The 22,020-nt window shown below is 39.9% G+C and overlaps 1 protein-coding gene across 3 annotated transcripts in view; it reads right to left on the reverse strand.

The window, feature by feature from the left end:
* ANOS1 (anosmin 1) overlaps positions 1-22,020 on the reverse strand; it is a 202,695-nt gene that overhangs the window by 168,182 nt on the left and 12,493 nt on the right. For all 3 annotated transcript variants that reach the window (XM_054544313.1, XM_054544312.1, XM_002831363.2), the window contains exon 2: positions 2,369-2,416. In XM_054544313.1, coding sequence (XP_054400288.1) covers positions 2,369-2,416 — 48 coding nt within the window. The remainder of the gene's footprint in view (positions 1-2,368; positions 2,417-22,020) is intronic.

The raw sequence follows: 22,020 nt of genomic DNA on the forward strand, positions 1-22,020 counted from the left end.
GCTTTGGATTTTAGTCTGACTGAGATGGAAATGAATCATTAGGTTTAAGGTAGACAGCAGTGTAATGCCACTTATATTTTTGAAGGGTCTTTCCAGCAGCCATGAGGAAATATGATTGTTTGGGGTCAGAGTGGAAGCCAGGAGACCCATCGGGATGCTCTTGGATTCATCCCAGACAGAGAGAATGGCAGGGTGGAGGTGGGAAGAGTGGTTAGATGAGATCTGTTCCACAGGGGCTCTGAAGGAGGAGCTGACAGGCTTTGCAGATGGTCACCAGAAGTGATTAAAAAGTGTGTGGTTTCTAGAAAACATTATGCGAACCTAATCTTTTAAAATATATCATCAGAAAATTATATCATTAACACTGCTTCTGACTTTTCTGAGTTTTCTGACTTTTCTCTCCCTATATTTGTACAAACTGGTTTCTAGAGCTGTTGGCCTATAAGAAACACAATGTAGAAGACAGGGATGTATATGTCTCTACTGGTTTGTTGAGTGATTACAGAACCATCATCAATATGTACATGCCTGAATTTTCCCATCTGTAAAACTGATGACTACGTGACTACGGATTACCAGTAACCTTATTAACCTATGCATTAAGAGAAAAAGCCCACCTAGTACTTCATGAATCCCAAAAGAAATGCAAATTGTCATTATCTGCACAGGTATCCAGTCGTGATAACATCCAAAGGAGTCAAACTTTGATTAATAAGCAAGATTCATTCCCAAAGATTCCCAAGGATCCCAAGTTAAAGACAACCCTTCAATTTCTGTCAGCTTTGTAATATATTCCAGAGTTTCAGTTGGGCTTAATTGTGACTTATTGATTGATTTTTGCTTTCTGACAAAAAGGATTGCTTTCTTTCCTTGTGAAATTCAAAGTCTCTCATGGCAGCCTTGATTAATTATTTGCAAAATATGGTTTAACCATCTATGATCCCTAGTGTACGAATTTCTTTCACTGCAATAATTTTAAAGTAATTCAAATAAGCCTGTTCTAATCAAATTCCTTGTAAGTCTGCAAAACATAATTTCCTGATGGGATATGGAAAAAATGAGTGCTTAAATAAGAAGTATTACCAATGTAACAAATTATCATTCCTATAATACACGATTAATACGACATTGGACAAAAAGAATACTTATGAAATTTAATCAACCTCACGGCATTATGTGCTTTATCTGGAATGATGGCATGAAAAAGTTATCTAAAATTCCAGTTGAAGACCAATTAATATAATCAATACCAGAAAATGTCTGGACAGAACAAATGCTTAGGACATTGCATTAAAAGAGTAAGTGGACTGTAACCAGGCATTTCATTCCTGCCTAGTATCTAGACAGTCAGAGATAAGCAAAGCTTATCTTCATCAAATTATTTAACATTCACGTAGGAACTCTGCTCTATTTTAAAGTAACACTCGTGTATTCAGTGAGCATGACTGTGGAAATGCATCATTAGAACAAAGTTTTTGGTTTAGGAATATTATTCTATAATAATTTATTGTATGTATTTGAAAGATCTTTCACAAAATAATCCTTTTCATAAATATGCTATTTCAAGATTATTATATATTCCTTAGATTACTTGTTGTTTATAAAATAAAGGTGTATTTCTATTTCAGGACTAAAAGTAATATCCATGAAATAAATTTTATGAAACACTATTATGATCCCAAAGTTTTGCTCCAATGTTTTTAGCAAACTTTGTAAACTTTACTCATTTACATAATCTGATTACAAAACCTACTTCAGACTGGAGCTGGAGTACCATCATATATATATTTAAAAAACAAAGATTTTGGTGTATTGGGATTGAGGTAAGAATTGTATTATATCAAACATATAAATGAGTAACATAATAAAGTTTATAGTACTTTAGTGTGCAGCAAAGAATACTCAAAAATGGAAAAGAGACTGTTTAATGAAAAAATCAAATTATTTAAACAGCAATTCCTACAAAGAAACCAAAATACATGCAAAATAACATAAGTATACATAGAATACATTAAATCTTCTCTGGTCTAACCAGAGGGCATTTTCTTCTTAATGTTTTTTAACAGAAAATTACAAACAACAATAAAATACAGTAGTATATAGAACCATTGATACCTGTATCTTGATGGCAGTGGTAGCTACGTAAATCCAATCTTACACATGATAAATGTCACAAAATCATACACATACATTGCATGCATATCAATTTTGTGCTTTTGATATTGTTTACAATTACTTAAAGTGTAACCATTGGTGGAAACTGGGCATATATGATTTCTCTGTGCTGTCTTTGCAACTTACTGTGAATCTATAATTATTCCAAAATTAAAAGTTTTTTGCACCATTCATACAGGTATAGGAAACGTACCTTAGAACATTGCTTGTGATTCTGGCACCAAACCAGGGAACCATTGTTCTGCAAAAAGAAAAAGGAAAAATACTGATCCATTAGAAAGCTACACATACACAGATTTCTAATTTAAAATTATAATTTATGCATATAATTTTTGAATATTTGCATTTTCACAAATGCCCAATCTTGCAAAACCTGTTGTCCTTCCCTTCCAATGATAGAAAATGTGTTTGTAATCTAAGTTTCATTTTGTTGTTGATTTCATGATGTAAATAAAGACATATAAAATACTAAAGATTCCAAGCTGTCTGAAATGAAAAAGGGTCTGAGGCAACTTTGATGGTGTGTTGAGCAGTGAAGCAGGTAAATGAACACTAGACGTTCCGCCAACAGTCAGCAGTTTTGAGAAATTTACAACTTAAGCGTTGTGGATGCTTTTGATCTCAACCAATTTACAGAAATAAGAGTTTGGGATTGGGAGAAAGATCTTGTATTAGTCTGCTCTTACACTTCTATAAAGAACTACCTGAAACTGGGTAATTCATGAAGAAAAGAGGTTTCATTGACTCACAGTTCTGCAGGCTTAACAGGAAGTATGGCTGGGGAGGCTCAGGAAACTTACAATCATGGCGGAAGGCAAAGGGGAAGCAAGCACATCTTACCATGGCAGAGCAGGAGAGAGACAGAGAGCAAAAAGGGAAGTGCCACACACTTTTAAGCCGTCAGATCTTGTGAGAACTCACTCACTGTCATGAGAACAGCCAGGAGGAAATCCACCTCTATGATACAATTACCTCTCACCAGGCCCATCCTTCCAATTCGACATAAGATTTGGGCAGGCACACAAATCCAAACTACATCAGATCCCACGTGAAAAGCCTTCTCTTACTCTTTCACAAAACATATGATCACAGACAAGAGACTTAATATCCCCATGCCTCAGTTTATCCATCAGTAAAGCAAGCCTAACAGCAATATCTCATGCCATCAGGCCACTGGGGTAACTAAATGAAACAATAGATACACTCAATATATAACAAATATTTGGGGCCGGGCGTGGTGGCTCACGCCTGTAATCCCAGCACTTTGGGATGCCAAGACGGGTGGATCGCCTGAGGTCAGGAGTTCGAGACCAGCCTGGCCAACATAGTGAAACCCTGTCTCTACTAAAAAATATAAAATTAGCTGGGTGTGGTGGCACATGCCTGTAATCCCAGCTACTGGGGAGGCTAAGGCAGGAGAATCGCTTGAACCTAGGAGGAGGAGGTTGCAGTGAGCTGAAATAGCACCATTGCACTCCAGCCTGGGCAACAAGAGGAAAACTCCATCTCAAAAAAATAAATAAATAAATAAAATTGTACTATGATTTATTATCCTGAACATTAGAATTTCTGTATTCCACATAACTAAGATTTTGGTGATTTTTTTTCCTCTGGTTGGGATCTTTTAAGTCAGGTTATGCTAGGCTGGAATAGGTAGCAAAGCTAGCAGAAACCATCACCCAATAGCTAAAATGTCACGACCTCTAGTTCTCTAAAGTTCAAGGTGGAGATGAGACAAAATCTCCCATTTCCTATGTTTGAATGTCTAAACTTTTAATATGAAGGATACCAGTATCGATAGAGCAAGATGATATATGTTTGCAGTTATGAGAAAAGAAAATTGAACCAAAAAATATCTTTTAGAAAATACTTTTATAACAAGTTTATTGAGATATAATTCACAAAATTCACTCATTTAAATTGTACAATTTGAGTATATTCAGAAAGCTATGCAACCAACACCACTATTTAATTGTAGAACATTTTCACCAGCCCAAAAAGAAACCTGTACCTATTTGTAATCACTCCCATTCTGCCTTCCCCACTACTTGCCTTACCCTGGCAAACAATAAATCTGCTTCTGTCTTCATCTATTTGCCTATTCTGGACATTTTATATAAATGGAATCATACAATATGTGTCTGGCTTCTTGATGCTAAATGCCACAGCAATCTTGCTTCATGTACATTGTAGTATATATTGGTACTTCATCTTTTTGACTGTCAGTTTCAGCTACATGGATATACCACATTTTGCCCATCCACTGCCAATAATATATCTGAATATGTCCCTTCCCAATAATAGCTTAATTATAGGATCCCCCCCAAACCACTAAATAAATCTCAGCTGTATAGGATTGGCAATCTTCTTCAATGTGAAGATTATTGGCTTAAAAGATCTCGGTCCCATATCAATGCTTTAACTATGAAACCACTCTAGCATATAGCCCTACTTTTTACTTCTTCTCAGCCTTAACTCCTAATAATTCCTACACATTCTTAGGATTTTAGCCAATCTCATATGAACCTACCTACCACCTACTGAGTTCCATACCTCCACATCTGGGACCTCATCTCTCCCCCCACATCTATGCCTCCCATAGAGACAGCAAGGTCTGAAGCTGGAGACACATACGAACAGCCTAGGGTGAAGTTCGGTATGATTTTTGGCAGGGATTACATCAGATAAATAATTAGATTGGGCAGAGGCCAATGCTGGACAAATGATGGGCGTGGTTGAATTACTGGAAAATGAGATGTTAGGAGAAAGCGTGTAAGAGGGCATAACATACCCTTTTATAAAACTGAGGTTTGATAAATGGAGCCATTGGCTTGGTTATAAGCTAAAAGTTCAGAGGGGCCAGGCTGACTAGGGGATGGTCATAAACAGCACGACAACTGCAAAAAGCAGGGGCCGGGCATTGAGCATGCAGAAGCTGGGGGCTGGGGCAGGGCAGCTTTGAAGAACTTCCTACATGACAGTCAGCCTCAGCATGTTGCGTGGTGTGTAGATTCATACAGGATTGGCTAAAATCTTGGGTATGTGAAGGAATTATTGGGAGTTAAGGCTGAGAAGAAGTAAATATTAGGGCTATATGCTGGAGGGGTTTCATAGTTAAAGCTTCCCCTGCTTCCCCTGTGCAGAGTTGGCTCCTGCCAGGACTTCCAAGGACTACACCTGTCTAAGCACATCCTGGACTCAACTTGAGTGTTCCAAGCTCCTCCGCAACCAGCGATGGGAAGCAATGAGGCACCTTCTAAAGAGACTCAGGGCTGAAGTGGACAGCCTCAGACCTTGGAGACTAGGTCAAAGCCAGTTCCTGAAGGTCTTTTTCAGCACCATCTTGGTTTGAAGGCTTTGAGTCTTCTTGAGTCAGGTCAGCGGGGTTCTGCTCCTTGGACTAGAATCCTTGACATGGGCACAGGTGAAACCTCCTTCCCTTCTGGATGTTTCTTTTCCTAGGCAGATGGGCAGGACCTTATCTCTGGATAAGATCAGGGGACCCTCAGCTATTTCTGCACTTGCTGGGTTCCTCTTTGGAGTTTTATCACACCCTCTCCTGCTGAATGATATGCTTTATTTTGTCTGTGTCTTGGTTGCTCAACTAGATTTTTCCCTGGGGACAGGACTCCATGTTTCCTCTTTAACTGTCTGTATCACGTTAGCAAGGGAGGGCAGCTCTTGGTCCTCACAGAGAAGGCACATTTCTGAGGCCATGCAAGAGTGACTGGGGTTCCAAAAGTGGGCACGGCAACTGTTGTCTGGGGTTCCAAAAGTAGGCACAGCAACTGTTGTCAACAGGTTGACAAAAATATCACTAACGTGGCAATACACCTTTGACTATCATTATTATTATTACAGTGGCCAAATCTATGTGGCAGAAATGTGCCTTGATGTTTTAATACTCATCCCATGTAATCATATCACAAAATGACATAAGCTTCATTTATTCATTTTACAGTTAAGAAACCTGTAGTCAGGGAAACCAAGTAAAATATGCAGAGTGACAAAGCCAGTGATTAACCTCAATGGTAAACAACACAACAGGAAAAGCCACAGGTGAAGAAAGGAACAAGATGCAGACACGATTTTGAAGGATTTCCAGATTTATAACCTTGAAAGGAAAGATGAAGATTGGTCCAACAGTCCTAAATGCCATACGCTGAGGTAGCAGCAGTTCAGATGGATGCGGTGGAGCAGAGAATAGGAGGGGAGATCACGTAAATAGAAAGTACATTGCAGGATTTTCATTACAGAAGAGTTTATCTCTGGAAATAATATTTTTAATTTAGCAAATATCAGAGAGTTCATTAAAACAAAAATAAAGGATTAGAGTCCTGAGAAGCCCTGTGCAGGACACACTTTGATATGGTTTGGTTGTGTTCCCACCCAAATCTCATCTTGAACTGTAGCTCCCACAATTCCCATGTGATGTGAGAGGGACCCTAGGAGAGGTAATGGAATCATGGGGGCGGGTTTTTCCCATGTTATTCTCATGATAGTAAGTCTCACAAGATCTGATGGGTTTATAAAGGGCAGTTCCCCCGCACATGCTCTCTTGCCTGCCACCATTTAAGACATGCCTTTGCTCCTCCTTTGTCTTCCACCATGATCGTGAGGCCTCCCCAGCCATGTGGAACTGTGAGTCCATTAAATCAATTTTTCTTTGTAAATTACCCAGTCTCAGGTATGTCCTTATTAGCAGCATGAGAACAGACCAATACACACCTTGATTAGCTTTCTTTTGTTCCCTTCTACTGTGTATGTTGAATGGCCAAACTTCAACAACAAAAGCACAAAGGATGCAGCAGAGATTGTCTTCAGCTGCCCAACCTCCCCTTCCTAAGTGTAAACCCTCCTGCCCTGCCCCACACCAACTCTCCTTCTTTCCTTCAATTCAATGCTCCCCATACCATTAGCTTATACACACCCATCAAAATGAGAAGGAAGCCAATAGCCACAGAGCCTATTTTGAATTGAGAATTAATATCAATACATTGCGTTGAGCAAGGCATTTTCATTTCAAGCAAAATTTTCTACTAATCACAAAATGAAAAACTCTGTCATTACAAAGAAATATTTGGGGCAATGGCAAGCATGCATAAACAATTATTACGATTAGAATGATTTTTTAAAATTAGTGAGGACAGCATGTCATAGGCTGCTTGGGATGATTAAAAAGATAATCCTTGTATTTATCAAAATGTTTGGCTCAGGATTTTTAAAAAATCCTTTGTTATTATTGATGTGATTTTGTTGTCATTTGTCATTATACTGTCTTTAGCAGTTTGGGAGTAATCCTAGACTTAATATCTCCCAGCTTATAACGGATAATACTCACCCTAGACTAACTGATTCAGTCTTATTATAGTGAGACTCAAAAGTATTTAGTATTGAAAATACTAAGATACAGTATTTTAGCAATACTAAAATACAAATAAAACTTGCAGTAAAAGGATGCCTTTCCATTCTGTTTTTTCCTTGGGTGGAAGCAATTTTTCAACATTTGCCAACAGGATGAGTGGGCAATGGTATTGGTATTTTTACTTTAATTTCCTGACTGGCCATTTGTTTTCCTTTACCGTGGATAGTCTGTCTCTTTTACCTTATCTAATTGTGGATTGTTCACCATTTTTAAAATCAATTTTAGCAACTATTAGTATCACTTAGGTTCAATGATCATTTGTCTATTGCAAAAATTCTCAAGCCCCTCATTCATCTTTTGCATTTATTTGTGAGGTTTTTCCACAAGGAAATTTTATATGCATGCACACACACAGATGCACACATCCATGCATCCACATATATATTTGCCCTCAAAATGCATCCCTAGTTCCTTTTTGGATTTTGGGTTTCCTGTTTTTCTTAAAATAATTGCCCCCATGCCAAGGTTTTGCAGCTGTTCTGTGCTTTTACCTGTATCAGTCATCATGTGCTATGCTATTTATCTCTACTAAGAACTTCTAAGAACCATGCCCACTAGCAGCAGGGATGCCAATAAACCCCCAATTAATGTTGGCCACTTTGTTTAGGCCAGGTGCTACCCCATCACGATCCACCTATGTTGCTTACATATAGTACTCTTTGAGCAGAAGAGCAATAAAAAAATACGAGAATCCAGTATATTTCAATACCCTGCCCCAGCAGAAGCCCTTTGTCAGATTACAATAGCCTTCACCAGTTAAGCCATTTGACAACAAAGATAAAATAACAGTATTTGCAATAAAGTCTTGTTCTGGCTTAAAGCCAACAAAGATAAAGAGTCAAAGTACATTAGGCTAGAAACACATTTGCCTCTAGAACCATCATCGTAACCTCCAGGTAGGATTAGACAGTGGGACTTTTGTAATTATATAAAGATTACATCCTGTATTTTATTGGTTTAACTAGATCAAACATGAATGCTAGTCAATCCGACTTTCAAAGAGTTTATATAAGTTCAATCAACTGCACCCGGCCATTATTTCAATGACATTTTCCAAGTCTCTTCATTTCTAGCCTTTTGATTTTTCCTTAAGGAAAGATAATTCTTCAAAAGCTTCAAGTAAAGAAAACACATCATTCATGCAAAGACAACACACATGGGAAGAATAAAGATAAATGAAAACTAGTTCTCTAGATACCACCATATGAAAAGAGAAAACAGGAACAGATCTCACTCATTTCCTTCAACATAGCCAGGTGTTGGCATGGAACAGCTAAAGAACTAGTCAGTCTACAATTTCCAAAATACATACCAAACTAGTGTCTAACAATGGAACTGAACATTTGAAATAGAAATCAGTCAGGAAACCCACCATAGACCTTAACTTTACCAATCAATGCTTTGACACTACAAATAATTAGTTGTGACCCTGAATGGATAATTTTGTGTCCATGCTTGGTGTAAGTTATTTTAAAGCAATACATGAAACTATGGATACAAGTCATTATATATTTGTCCAAACCCATAGACCATACAACACCAAGAGTGAAGCATATGTAAACTATGGACCCTGATGATGATGATGTGCCAACGTAGGTTCATCCCTTGTCACAAATGTCCCACTCTGGTGGGGGATGTTGGTAATGGGAGAGGCTGTGCATGGTGGGGGCAGAGAGCATGTGGATATTCTCTGTACCTTCTGCTCAATTGCTGTGAACCTAAAACTGCTCTACAAAATAAAAAGTCTATTTAAAAGGTTCAGGAGGAGGCCTTTCTTTATATATTTGTTGTTCATAAGTAAGATTTCTTTCAAATGTTATGGAATATCCTCAGCAGTCTTTTCATTAACCAAGAAAAAAGTCTCTTTGTATTCTACAAATATTTCACATTTAATGGAATTCTACAGGAAACAAATATTTGACCATATAGAAAGAAATACACCTGCCTCCAGACACCCAGCCTTCCCATACTGTCCTTTCTTCATAGAAAATGAGACTTCAACCAGGAAGCCTTCCCTAACCCCCACGCCCTGACTGCTACAGCTCTCTCTCTCTGTTGCTTGCTCTTATAACATTCTGCACTTCTCCTCCCAGGCACTCTATCACAAAGTGGACAAGTGTAAATTATGTGTGTTGTTTTAATTTAACGATCATCTGCCCCCCAGCCTGGAAAAACTTTGGCGGTAGTGTCTATCCCTAGCACGTTTGCCATTGGCACTCTGGCACATAGCAGCGTGCCTGACACAGAGTAAATGGTCTTCACAAATGGTACTGATTGAAGAAATAAATGAATGGAGTAGGAGGTCATACAAAGGAATTTAAGCTTTAGTTATTAGGTCCTGAGGAGCTAGAAAGAATGATATGAATAGACTGAGCTGATGAAATGTTTCATCTTCTCTGGATGGAGCTTTTAGGAAGTAGGCTCATTATTTTGTTTCCTATGATGTAAATGTCCAAGAGATTTGGCATGATAACACCAAAAACTGAACAAAGACTTGCATTTGGGATCAAATATACGTTATTTAATAAATAAAAATATTAATTATCTTTTTATAGGGTGTAGATAAAGTATCTAAAGAACATATATAGAACAGCAAATGCCAGACTTTTCTTCTTCTCATCATTCCCTAAACAATACAGTGTAACAGCTATTTACATAGCACTTACACAGTATTAGGTATTATAAGTAATGTACAGATGATTTTAAATATATAGGAGGATATTTGCAGGTTATATACAAATACCACACCATTTTATTTCAATAACTTGAGTATCTTCAGATGTAGATGTCTGCCGGGGTGGGGAGGGGAGGCAGATCCTGAAACCCTTAGGGTGCATTATAACTTTGATATACTTTTCCTGAAACTAATAGAATTGTGTTCTTCAAGTATATTCATCCAAGAAGAACATATTGTTGTTTCAATGTAACCAGCAGTTATTTTCCACCTGTACTTTTAAAAACAACTGGCCAGGCATGGTGGCACACGCCTGTAATCCCAGCACTTTGGGAGGCTGAGGCGGGTGGAACACGAGGTCAGGATTTCAAGACCAGCCTGGCCAACATGGTGAGACCCCATCTCTACTAAAAATACAAAAATAATCTGGGCGTGCCAGCACATGCCTGTAATCCCAGCTACTCGGGAGGCTGTGGCAGGAGAATTGCTTGAATCCAGGAGGCGGAGGTTGCAGTGAGCTGAGATCACACCACTGCATTGCAGCCTGGGTGGCAGAGTGAGACTACGCCTCAAAACAAAAACAAAAAACTTTAGTGGGAAGCTGAGTGCCAGACAGTTTAAAGGAACAATAGAAATGTCTAAGAAACTATCATCAGAGTGAACAGGCAACCTACAGAATGGGAGAAAAATTTTGCAATCTATCCATCTGACAAAGGGTTAGTATCCAGAATCTACAAGGAACTTAAACAAATTTACTAGAAAAAAAATCAAACAACCCCATCAAAAAGTGGGTGAAGGATATGAACAGCACTTCTCAAAAGAAGACATGTATGCGGCCAACAAACATATGAAAAAAGCTCATCATCACTGGTCATTAGCGAAACGCAAATCAAAACCACAATGAGATACCATCTCACACCAGTTAGAATGGTGATCATTAAAAAGTCAGGAAACAACAGATGCTGGAGAGGATGTGGAGAAATAGGAATCCTTTTACACTGTTGGTGGGAGTGTAAATTAGTTCAACCATTGTGGAAGACAGTGTGGCAATTCCTCAAGGATCTAGAACCAGAAATACCATTTGACCCAGCAATCCCATTACTGGGTATACAACCAAAGGATTATAAATCATTCTACTATAAAGACACATTCACACATATGTTTATTGTGGCACTATTCACAATAGCAAAGACTTGGAACCAACCCAAATGGTGTACGTGGCACATACACACCATGGAATACTATGCAGCCATAAAAAAGGATGAGTTCATGTCCTCTGCAAGGACATGGATGAAGCTGGAAACAATCATTCTCAGCAAACTAACACAGGAACAGAAAACCAAAAACCAAACAAGTTCTCACTCATAAGTGGGAGTTGAACAATGAGAACACATGGACATAGGGACGGGAACATTACACACCGGAGCCCGTCAGGGGGTGGAGGGCGAGGGGAGGGATAGCATTAGGAGAAATACCTAATATAGATGATGGGTTGATGGGTGCAGCAAACCGCCATGGCATGTGTATACCTATGTAACAAACCTGAACGTTCTGCACATGTATCCCAGAACTTAAAGTATAATTAAAAAAAAAAAAAGAAAGAAAGAAAAAGCAGTACATATACACAGTGGAGTATTATTCAACCATAAAAAAAGAAATGTCTTTAAGAAAACAAATGTCAATTTCATTTCAAAGTTCTGGTGAATAATGAAAATCATCAAAGAAGAAAATTATGCAAGACCAACACAGAGAGAAAACAATATTAAATAACTTTACATGACTTCGAATTACATTGTTTTCTTTTCTTTTCTTTCTTGAGACAGGGTCTCACTCTGTCACCCAGGCTGGAGTGCAGTGGTGAGATCACAGCTCACTGCAACCTTCACCTCCAGGGACATTCTTCACCATGGTTATCTGCAAAGAGTATGACATGATGCGAATTTTTAACTGGCTATAGTGTACTTTAGGTGATATGTAATAACTAGAAGTGTTTTGAAGCCTTCTTAGGTCTTTTATTTCCTTAACTGTTGTAGGTGTTGTGTTCTTAATATAGGATGTTTTATAAATAAATATAACTAAAAATTCATCAAGAAAAATTTTAGCAGAAACTAAAGTTGCATAGACTAAAACTATGACTTGCGACATTTCTTGGCTACATCAGGATCCAACCTTGTCCACCTTGGGAAAGGTAGTGTGCAATAGCTGCTCTTATGCACAAATGACTGAAAACCATTATTTGTGTTGTCTTATAATTTTTTTTTTCTTTTTTTGAGATGGAGTCTCGCTCTGTCGCCCAGGCTGGAGTGCAACAGTGTGATCTCCGCTCACTGCAAGCTCCGCCTCTTGGGTTCGCGCCATTCTCCTTCCTCAGCCTCCCAAGTAGCTGGGACTGCAGGCACCCGCCACCACGCCCGGCTAATTTTTTGTATTTTTAGTAGAGACAGGGTTTCACTGTGTTAGCCAGGATGGTCTCGATCTCCTGACCTCGTGACCCACCCGCCTCAGCCTCCCAAAGTACTGGGATTACAAGCGTGAGCCACCACGCCCAGTCGTGTTATCTTATAAATTTATGAGGGCTTTTGAAATTCCAATTTTATAGTTAATCACATGAGCCACATAGGACTCCAGAGCTCTCTGAGAACTTCTACCTCACCAGCAGTCCTTCTGTGCAAAGTATTTTCATCAATGGGCATTCTGGTCTGTGTCAAAGTGTAAGATCTATTTGAATCTGACCAAGCCTGTTCTCTAAACACAACCAGGATAAGAAAAAGGACCCAACAAGTGATTCCAAATACCCACTCAAAATGTTTGTAAACGGTAGCATTCTGACTCAGATGATACCATATCATTACAACTCAGAGAAGATCTTTGAGGGCCATTCAATCCATCTTCTTGGTGAAAACAAGACAAGTGTAACTCGTTAATGGCATGTCATTGTCTCATAATACAGTGAACTTTCCAAGGGAAAGAGGTTACAGTGTCCCTGTAACATGTTACCCCGCTACGCTGACTTTTCCATCCTGAATTCCTAGCGAAATTTCTCAAAGCCGTTCAAGGGAAAAGGGGTGAGGAGTTGCAAGTGATCAACTTTCAGATTTTCTGCCTGCTAATATTTTATCCTCTGATTAACTAATTCGTCTAGTAACTCTCTCCAAAACATTTACCATGCCAAAGGAAAACATCAAAACCAGAAGAGAAAAACACAATGCAGGGACCATCCTGCTGAGTGTGAAGAAGGAAGATCACACACATATTACTGAATTCCATAATACTCAAGGGCAGGACCAAGACGATGACACAAACCACATCATGGAAATGAGCATATAGTGGGGAACTTAGAATTTCCACTAATGTCTGAGGAGAAAGGAAAAGTAAAGAATGGGGTTGGAGGAGAAATCTAAGTGTCCAATAAACCTCAAAATTACCATGCTGCAGAGGAATCTAAGTGTTCAATGATAGCTCTAAACCTCAAAATTACCACGCCTAAGACTGTCCCGAATCATCAGGTTAGTCATTGTCACACATTTGAATAACATGTGAAAGCCATTGGCAACAGTGGCAACACAAGAGTCAGGGGAAAATTCTACATCCTGAGAATTGCAAGTTAATAGCAATTCAAGTTCAACAGTCTCCCTTTGTAGATGAGTCAATTGGGGCTCAAGAAGGCTAAAAAATGTATGAACCATTACTGATTCAAACACAAAGAATATTTTAATAGTAAGCACACCTTACTTAAAGTCAAAGGCTTTATTTCAAATGCCAGGCTACTACTCATCCATCATGGGTGGTAAGCTCTCAGAAAAAGTAATGTCTTCTTTTCTCAAATGAGATGAATAATGTCTTTACAAGATAATCACAGAGATGTCTATGAAAACCACCTGTGACCATCCAAGGTCAAGGCTGTAGTCTAGCTGGCAAAATGCCAAGTTCAGTGATATGACCACTTTGCATACAAGGAGTGACTTTCAATAACATAGAAGGTCTCAGAGAGCTCTGGGGCCCCACCTGGAGGTTGATTAATCCCAGTTAATCATGCGATTAGCCATGGAGAAGTCAGAATTCTAAAATCCCTCAGTAAGTTTTGATACAACAATAAAGAAAATGGTTTCCAGTTGCTTATAAATAAGAGCAGCCTAATTAATTTCTACATTGTATGGTTGTTTCAAGTCTTTGCAAAGGCATAATATCCATGTAAAGAAGAGAATCTATACAGTTGTTTAATGCAAGGTTACACTAAATTAGATTCACATATCAAAACCCCACTTGGGAGAACATGAAAATGCAATACTGTCAAGTGCTATTCTTAGTATAATTTCAAATTCACATTGAAACATATGACTTTGTTTCCTACGGCTGCCATGACAAAGCACCACAACCCAGGGGGGCTGAAACAGCAGAAATTTATTTATTGTCTCTCGGTTCTGGAGGCTGGAAGTGTGAGACCAAGTTATCGCAAGACCATGCTCTCTCAGAAAGGCCATCGGGGAAGACTGGCTCCATGACTTTCTTTGAGCTTCTGGTAGTTCCTTCGCTTGTGGCAGCATTCCAACCTTCACATCCGTGTCCTCACATCTCTGCATGTCTGTGTTAAAATTTCTCCTTTCAGTAAGGACACCAGTCATATTGGATTAGGGTCCTACCCTCCTCCAGAATGACTCATCTTAATTAATCACATCTCCAACGACGTTATTTCCAAATAAGGCCACTTTGCCACTTTCTGAGGAACTGGGGGTTAGGACATCAACATATGGAGTTAGAGGTGCATTATTCAATCCAGAAGTGACTAAAATAAATTAAAGCCAAGGGACAAATACTACATTGTTTCAGCCACACTTCAACCTGCACCTCAGTTAATAATCTATGTGTTAATATGTTCACGTATTATTTTTTCAATTTGCTTCAACTCACTATCAATGTTCATTTCTTCACTTTGGCCTCCTTGCCACCTCCCAGCAAATGTCAGAACATGGTGTTTTGTAACAACCCATCTGTCCATCTCGCTGACAATGGTTTTTCCTTTCATAAAGTACTTCAATCTGACAGCAAGTGGGTGCATCATAAGAAGGCATTTGTAATCCATAATGTAAACTGTTTAGAATCAAGTAGTCCAGTTTTGGTGAAAATTGATTGCTCGAATAAACATGGAAGAACCACACAGTCATAATGAGGTGATTTGGCCAAGCACACAATTCTCCCCAGGTGTAACCAATCTACTTTTAAAATGTTGCACCCTCTGGTGAGACCTTCAGCTTTATGTTCCTGATCTTTGTTCCATACCTGGACCTTGATTACTAATGACCCATTCTCTCCCAGGAGACCCACTCTCTGTCCCTGAACACATATGTTCAGAGGAATTGACAATGGCCTCTTTATCCGTCAACAAGGTGGAATCAAAACTCTTGTTTCAAAAGACATGGCAGCCAGACAGTGACTCCAGCCCTCTCATTTGACAAATGAGTCTACTGATTCTAAGTGAGCCTATAATGATGTTTCTGCTGAGGACACCACCACTGACTTCTACTTAGTAAGCTCACATTTAATCAGTTGTACATAACCTGAATCAAAAACGGCTGCCCAGAAGAATGTCCAAGCTGGGGGATGGAGAATGGACAGTTCCAAAGCTAGAACTTGGCACCTCTTATCAAGCAAAGAAAGGTACCAGAGAGAAGCCCGGCAGCATGACTGACTGAAGCAGTGGCTTTCAAAGCGTGGTACTGGAACCAGTGATATTAGCCTCACCTGGAAGCTTTTGCAAATTCTGGTGATACACCTTACACTCGTAGAATCAAAACTCCTGGGGCTGGAGAGCAGTGAGCTGTTTTACACGTCGTCCAAATATGGCTGATCCCCACGAAAGCCTGAGATGCTTACTCTTCCTTTGCTTTATGTGACTTCACGAAATACACTCCAAATGTCTCTCTTTCTTTTTTTTTTTTTTTTTTTTTTTTGAGATGGAGTCTTACTCTGTCACCCAGGCTGGAGTGCAACGACGCGATCTCAGCTCACTGCACCCTCCGCCTCCCGGGTTCAAGTGATTCTCCTGCCTCAGCCTCCCAAGGAGCTGGGATTACAGGCACCCACCACCACGCCTGGCTAATTTTTGTATTTTTAGTAGAGACGGGGTTTCACCAGATTGGCCAGGCTGGTCTTGAACTCCTGACCTCAGGTGATCCACCTGCCTCGGCCTCCCAAAGTGCTGGGATTACAGGCCATGAGCCACTGCGTCCGGCCCAAATGTCTCTCTTTCTTCTCTCCCTTCCAAGTGTCCCAAATAAATGACTGATACCCTTACTCAGCTCTTACAGGTCTCTTATCGGATTCTTGTCACTGAGAAAGAACAACCCTCTTTGTAAAGCAGTAAGTTGATCTTTGCATGTGCTGGTTTCTTTTTCTCCAAGACCAAGACTCAAGGTAACAACATTCAGGGCGGTCGAGACCTCTCTGGCCCCTGCTGTCTTGGCCTCATCTCAGTCTCTGGCCATTTTCATACAGAACAACTGTAGAAACATGTAATTTCTTGCTGGGGATGACTGTGTGGCAAAAGCACAAAGCAGACTTTAAAGGCACTCTCAAATCACTCTATTATTTTTCAAAATAGATGTTTGGCAGCTGCAAAGCTTGACAGGTGCAATATGTTATGCATAATAAGTCATTCCCACAAGGCGCATTACTGCCTGGAATCTGGCATGTTGACCAGCAGAGGTTAAGGATTAATGTTAAGTTATCAAGCTAATTACTCACATGTATTAAGAGTGGGTGGAGAGGATACGCTTCCGGATAACACAAGCTGGGAACTATTGCTATTATCACTATAACCATTAAAAAAAATCTAATTGAAAAAACGTACCGTGCCCCAGAGATAAAAACTATTATTTCCATGTGCTTCCCTACTGAATATTTTAGCAACACATTTTGGAATATGCCTGGTAAATCCTAGAAGTTGTTGTTTTAATGGTAAAGCAAAACCTCCATCTTGCTATACACATGTAAACTGGGAGATGCAGGACTTAGTTGAGCTTCATTTGTAGTAGGGAACACCCAAGAAGGGGAAAAAAATGACTAAAAATACATGTTTTCCCCTTCTAATTGACTTTACTAAGTGTCAGATTTTTGTCACATTGTTTTCTTGTGATATATGCTTTTTCATTATGCTAATTTATGTTATTCATTAAAGAGTGCAGAATAATTCATCTAACTAAAATAGAGCACCTCGTAGTCTATTATGCCCTGACTTATATTCTAACCCATTCATCATGATTCTGGGTTATTTTAATATAAACTTCAAAAGACAGTGTGTTTTAATGAGGGATCACTTGAGAAAACATGATTAATTAAATGTGATGCAAGTGCAAAAAGCAATAACCCCAAGAAAAAACTACTTTGCAAAAAAATAAAACTCATTCCAAGAAAAACGTGTTCACTGCAGAATTAGAAGGATGTCTGAAAAGTCAGGTATGTTTTCCCAGTAGAATAGATGACTTGGAATTAAATGACTTTTTTTCCTTACACAATATTTATCCAGGATTTCAAATTTCAATTTAAAAATCTACTTAATCTTACCCTATGCATCATACGGAAAAGCGAAATATTTCTCTTTTTTCAGAGACAGGGTCTCTCTGTCACCTAGGCTGGAGTGCAGTGGCTCAATCATAGCTCACTGTAGCCTCAACATCCTGGGCTCAAGCAATCCTTCTGCCTCAGACTCCCAAGTAGCAAGGACAAGAGGTATGCACCACCACGCCTGGCTAATTATTATTTTTTTTTTGGTAGAGATGGGGTCTCACTCTGATGCCCAGGCTGGTCTCAAATTCCCGACCTCAAGTGATCCTCCCATCTCAGCCTCCCAAAGCACTGGGATGACAGGCCCACCATGGCCACCCAGAATGGGAAATCTTTAAGTAACAAAAGCACACACAAGAGATCTGCATGTCATGCTCTACTGATTGAACTAGATACTTCAAAACAAACTGGAAAGAGTCTCTTAAATTAAAAAATTAAGTTTTTAAATCTCTTTTTGGAAGTGGAGGGGTCTCTCAGACCAGACTGTAGAGCACTGGGGATCCAGGGTTACATACTATTCATTTTATTTTAGCGTTAGGGTCTCACCGTGTTGCCCAGGCTAGACTAGAACTCCTAGGCTGTGATCGTCCCTCCTTAGCCTCTCAAGCAGCTGGGGCTACAGGTATGCACCACACTATTTTTGAATCCCAGGATCATCAGCACCAGGCACTCCCTCTGTGCCTAACTCATCTTGATGACAGCCAGCGAGTCTGTAGAGCCAAGTAAGAGGCTCTGTTCTGAGTAAAATGCATGGCATCCCAGAAAACTCAATGAAGCAGCACCACCGTCAAAATGGAGGCAAAGGGCAGTCGATGGTCTGAGAGAGAGGGCAGAGACAATAGTCTTCAGAAAGGAAAAGAAGTTTACTTGCAAAGAAGTCCCAAAAACAGAAGACCTTAGGACCAGCTCACCAACAGAAATAATGATAATGTGAATTTAAAGAAGAAGATGCAGCATAACTAAGTTTGCGTGAGTCTGCTGATAGATAAAACCATCCATCTACTTATACGATCATGCTCACATGCCACGACACATCTTCACAATCAGGGTTGCCAAAGATGCAAGAAAAGTGAGGTTTTCGTTTAGGAGAGAGAAACTTAACAGAACGCTACAAGGTCTCATTTATTCAGAAGATGAAAACTTGTCAGGCTAACCCTGTCCTTTTGTGGTGATCTCAGGGCCCAAACCTTCTCCTCTGACTGTGAATGGGGATGTCCATGTCTCCCCATAAGCGAGAGAGTTCACAGCATCAGTTTTGATTCCAGAATTACTTACAGCAGAGATGTAAGCATAGGAAGGGACAGAACCAGGGTAGGGCACCAGCAATCTGGATCCACAGTGCACTCTGGATCACCCTGTAACCCCTCCTCTTGTGGCCTCCCATCTCTGAGCTAGTGCCACCTGATGCCTCATTTGTGTCTGTGCACCCCAGTTCCCTGACACAGTCCTTTGGGAATGAAGGCGCGTGCCTTGGTCATCTTGGCAACACCAGCACTTAGCAAAGAGCCTGACACAGCACAGACCCTTAGTGTTTCCTGAGAACAAGAAGCTAAGCCATGTCATGACTGCCAGGATGTTTGCCATAGAGTGGAAGCAAAACATATACAGAGATAGAGACAGACACAGAGATAGAGACCCAGAGACAGAGACAGATGGAATAGATATGGATATCCTGATACAAATATTCACATACTGCTATGTTTGGAGACATCAGTTTTGTCATGACTGAAGGTGGGAGGGATGGTACTGGCATTGAGTAGGGAGAGGCCAGGGATGCTGTGGAACCATTAAAATGCGCCAGACAGCCCCTCCACTCAACAAAGAAGAATCTGCTCCAAAACGTCCACAGTGCCATGGTTGACAAACCTGGAACTAGACACGCATGCATAATATACACACAGACAAATATATGGAAATTAAATTCTAGCCCTAATTTCATGAGGTTATGTAAAAAAGCAACCTCCATCTTTTTTTCAAAATTGTGGAGTAATACACTGAACTAGAGTATGCAAATCTTGCCCTATTAAAAACATGTTTAAAACATTGCAAAAATCTATGGCTCCTGGATAATAGAAAAATGAAAATACAGATGGTCGACTAGTCTATATTTGTTTTTCTGGTGATTGTGATACTTAACCAGAGAATATATTCTATCCAGATTTTTTTTTTAAATTTCTTTGCAGCTGTGAAGGCATTAGCTCATAACTCCGGATACAAAAATGTGGAAACAACAAAAACAACCAAAAGATGTTCTCTACTTTCTTTTAAATTCTGGCCCAATGGGAAAAAAAAAAAATACTTCCCAGATGTAGGCCATTTCTGGAATGATGACCACTAGGTTTGGCTGTACTGCTTTCAAAATGGTACAGCCAAACGTCAAAATAGAAAGGGAGAGGGAAGAGGGGGAAAGAAAAGAGAAAACAGGAGAGAGCAAGAAGAAAGAGACAATGCATTTCTACTCAAAGATATGATGGGCTGGCCTGGCACAGTGGCTCACACCTGTAATCCCAGCACTTTGGGAAGCCCAGATGGGAGGATCTCTTGTGGCCAGAAGTTCAAGACCAGCCTGGGCAACATAGTGAGACCCTGTCTCTATTTTCAAAAAATAAAAACTCAAGCCTAGGCAATACAGTGAGAACTTGTCTCTACAAACTGTTAAAAAATTAGCCAAGTGTGGTGGTACATGCCTGTATACCAGCTACTTGAAAGGCTGAGGTGTAGGGATCCTTGAGCCAGAGAGTTTGAGGCTGCAGTGAGCCATGATTGCACCACTGCACTCCAGCCTGGGTGACAGAGTGAGACCCTGTCTCAAAACGTAAATAAATAAAATAAATAAAAATTCAAAATTTAAAAAATAAATGATTAAGCAAAAGATATGATGGCACTATCCATCAAGGATATATGGGACACATATTTTAGATTTGAAAGGCAAAGTTCTAGTTCCAAATGACTTTTCTGTTTTAAGGACACAGTCTCACTCTTGTCACCCAACTGGAGTGCAGTGGTGCCACTGGAGCTCATTGCAGCCTTGAACTCCTGGACTCAAGCGATTCTCCCACCTCAGCCTCCCAAAGCACTGGGAATACAGGCGTGAGCTACCATGCCTGGCCCCAAATAGCTTTAGTAGCCCAAAACATGGAAAAGAAAATGGGGAACAAAGTGCCCACCTTCAAACAATTAATGGTGGATACCACCCTAGGTGACGTCTTTGTCCCTTCTTGCCACCGATGAAATTTAAAAGAACCACAGTTGTCAAAACATGTTCACAACAACTGGCCTCCCATTTTCTTCTCATTCTATCTGAAAGGAGTCAGTAACTTCTGCATGAACTTGGCATTCATGGCATCAACAGGATTGGTTTCAACTCTAGGGGCCAGGCGCCAATGCTGTGGTGTGGTTTGTAATTCTGCTTTTATGTGGGTCATTCATATGGCAGGACTGTTGGGCAGGAATAGGTAACCTCTGATGTCTGGTTGCCATAGCATCTCCTTACAGCTACGTGGTTCTCTGCTCCTTGTTTTAGGCACAATTACACCTCTAGGTGAGCAGAACTCTGTCCACTGGGGAGAAATGACCATCAAGCAAGGGATAAAACAGCAGCTGGCAAAGACAAAAGTAAGTATCTGGCCATGAAGAAGAAAAAGTGGGAATCTCAGCGCTGCATCAGAAATTGTTGGTACAGAGTTCTCAGAAAACATTTGTATACTTCCAATTGTGGGGATGATTCTATTATCACTATTCCTTATGATTGTAAAGGATCTTGCAATTTGCATTCTGCGGGAGTCCTATCAGTTGGAAAGCAAACTAATGACCCTGAAATGCAAACCTCCTTGGCATACTGGATTTGTTATAACACCACTCAGGACCTGTCCAGTTGATGGGGTGACACATGTCAATATCAGCTGTGTATTCTGTTAAAAATCTCTCTCCCATATTTTAGGTTTACAGGTTTTGGTCAACTTTCTTTCTGGTATACACAGTATAACAAGGAGTCTACATTTCAGAAGACTGTCGTTACTTCCAGCAGTGTAGGCATTTAAAGACAAGGACTGGGATATTTGTGTAAGTCTAGATGGACTGTCTCTTGCAATAATGCCCTATTAGAGATTTAAACAAGAGTTAATCAACTTTCCTTGAATGAACCCTTCAAAGAACTCAACAGGTTCTTTGTCACCCAGGCTGGAGT

This window comes from Pongo abelii, chromosome X (assembly GCF_028885655.2).
Source record: "Pongo abelii isolate AG06213 chromosome X, NHGRI_mPonAbe1-v2.0_pri, whole genome shotgun sequence".
In the NCBI taxonomy this organism is placed as follows: Eukaryota; Metazoa; Chordata; class Mammalia; order Primates; family Hominidae; genus Pongo; species Pongo abelii.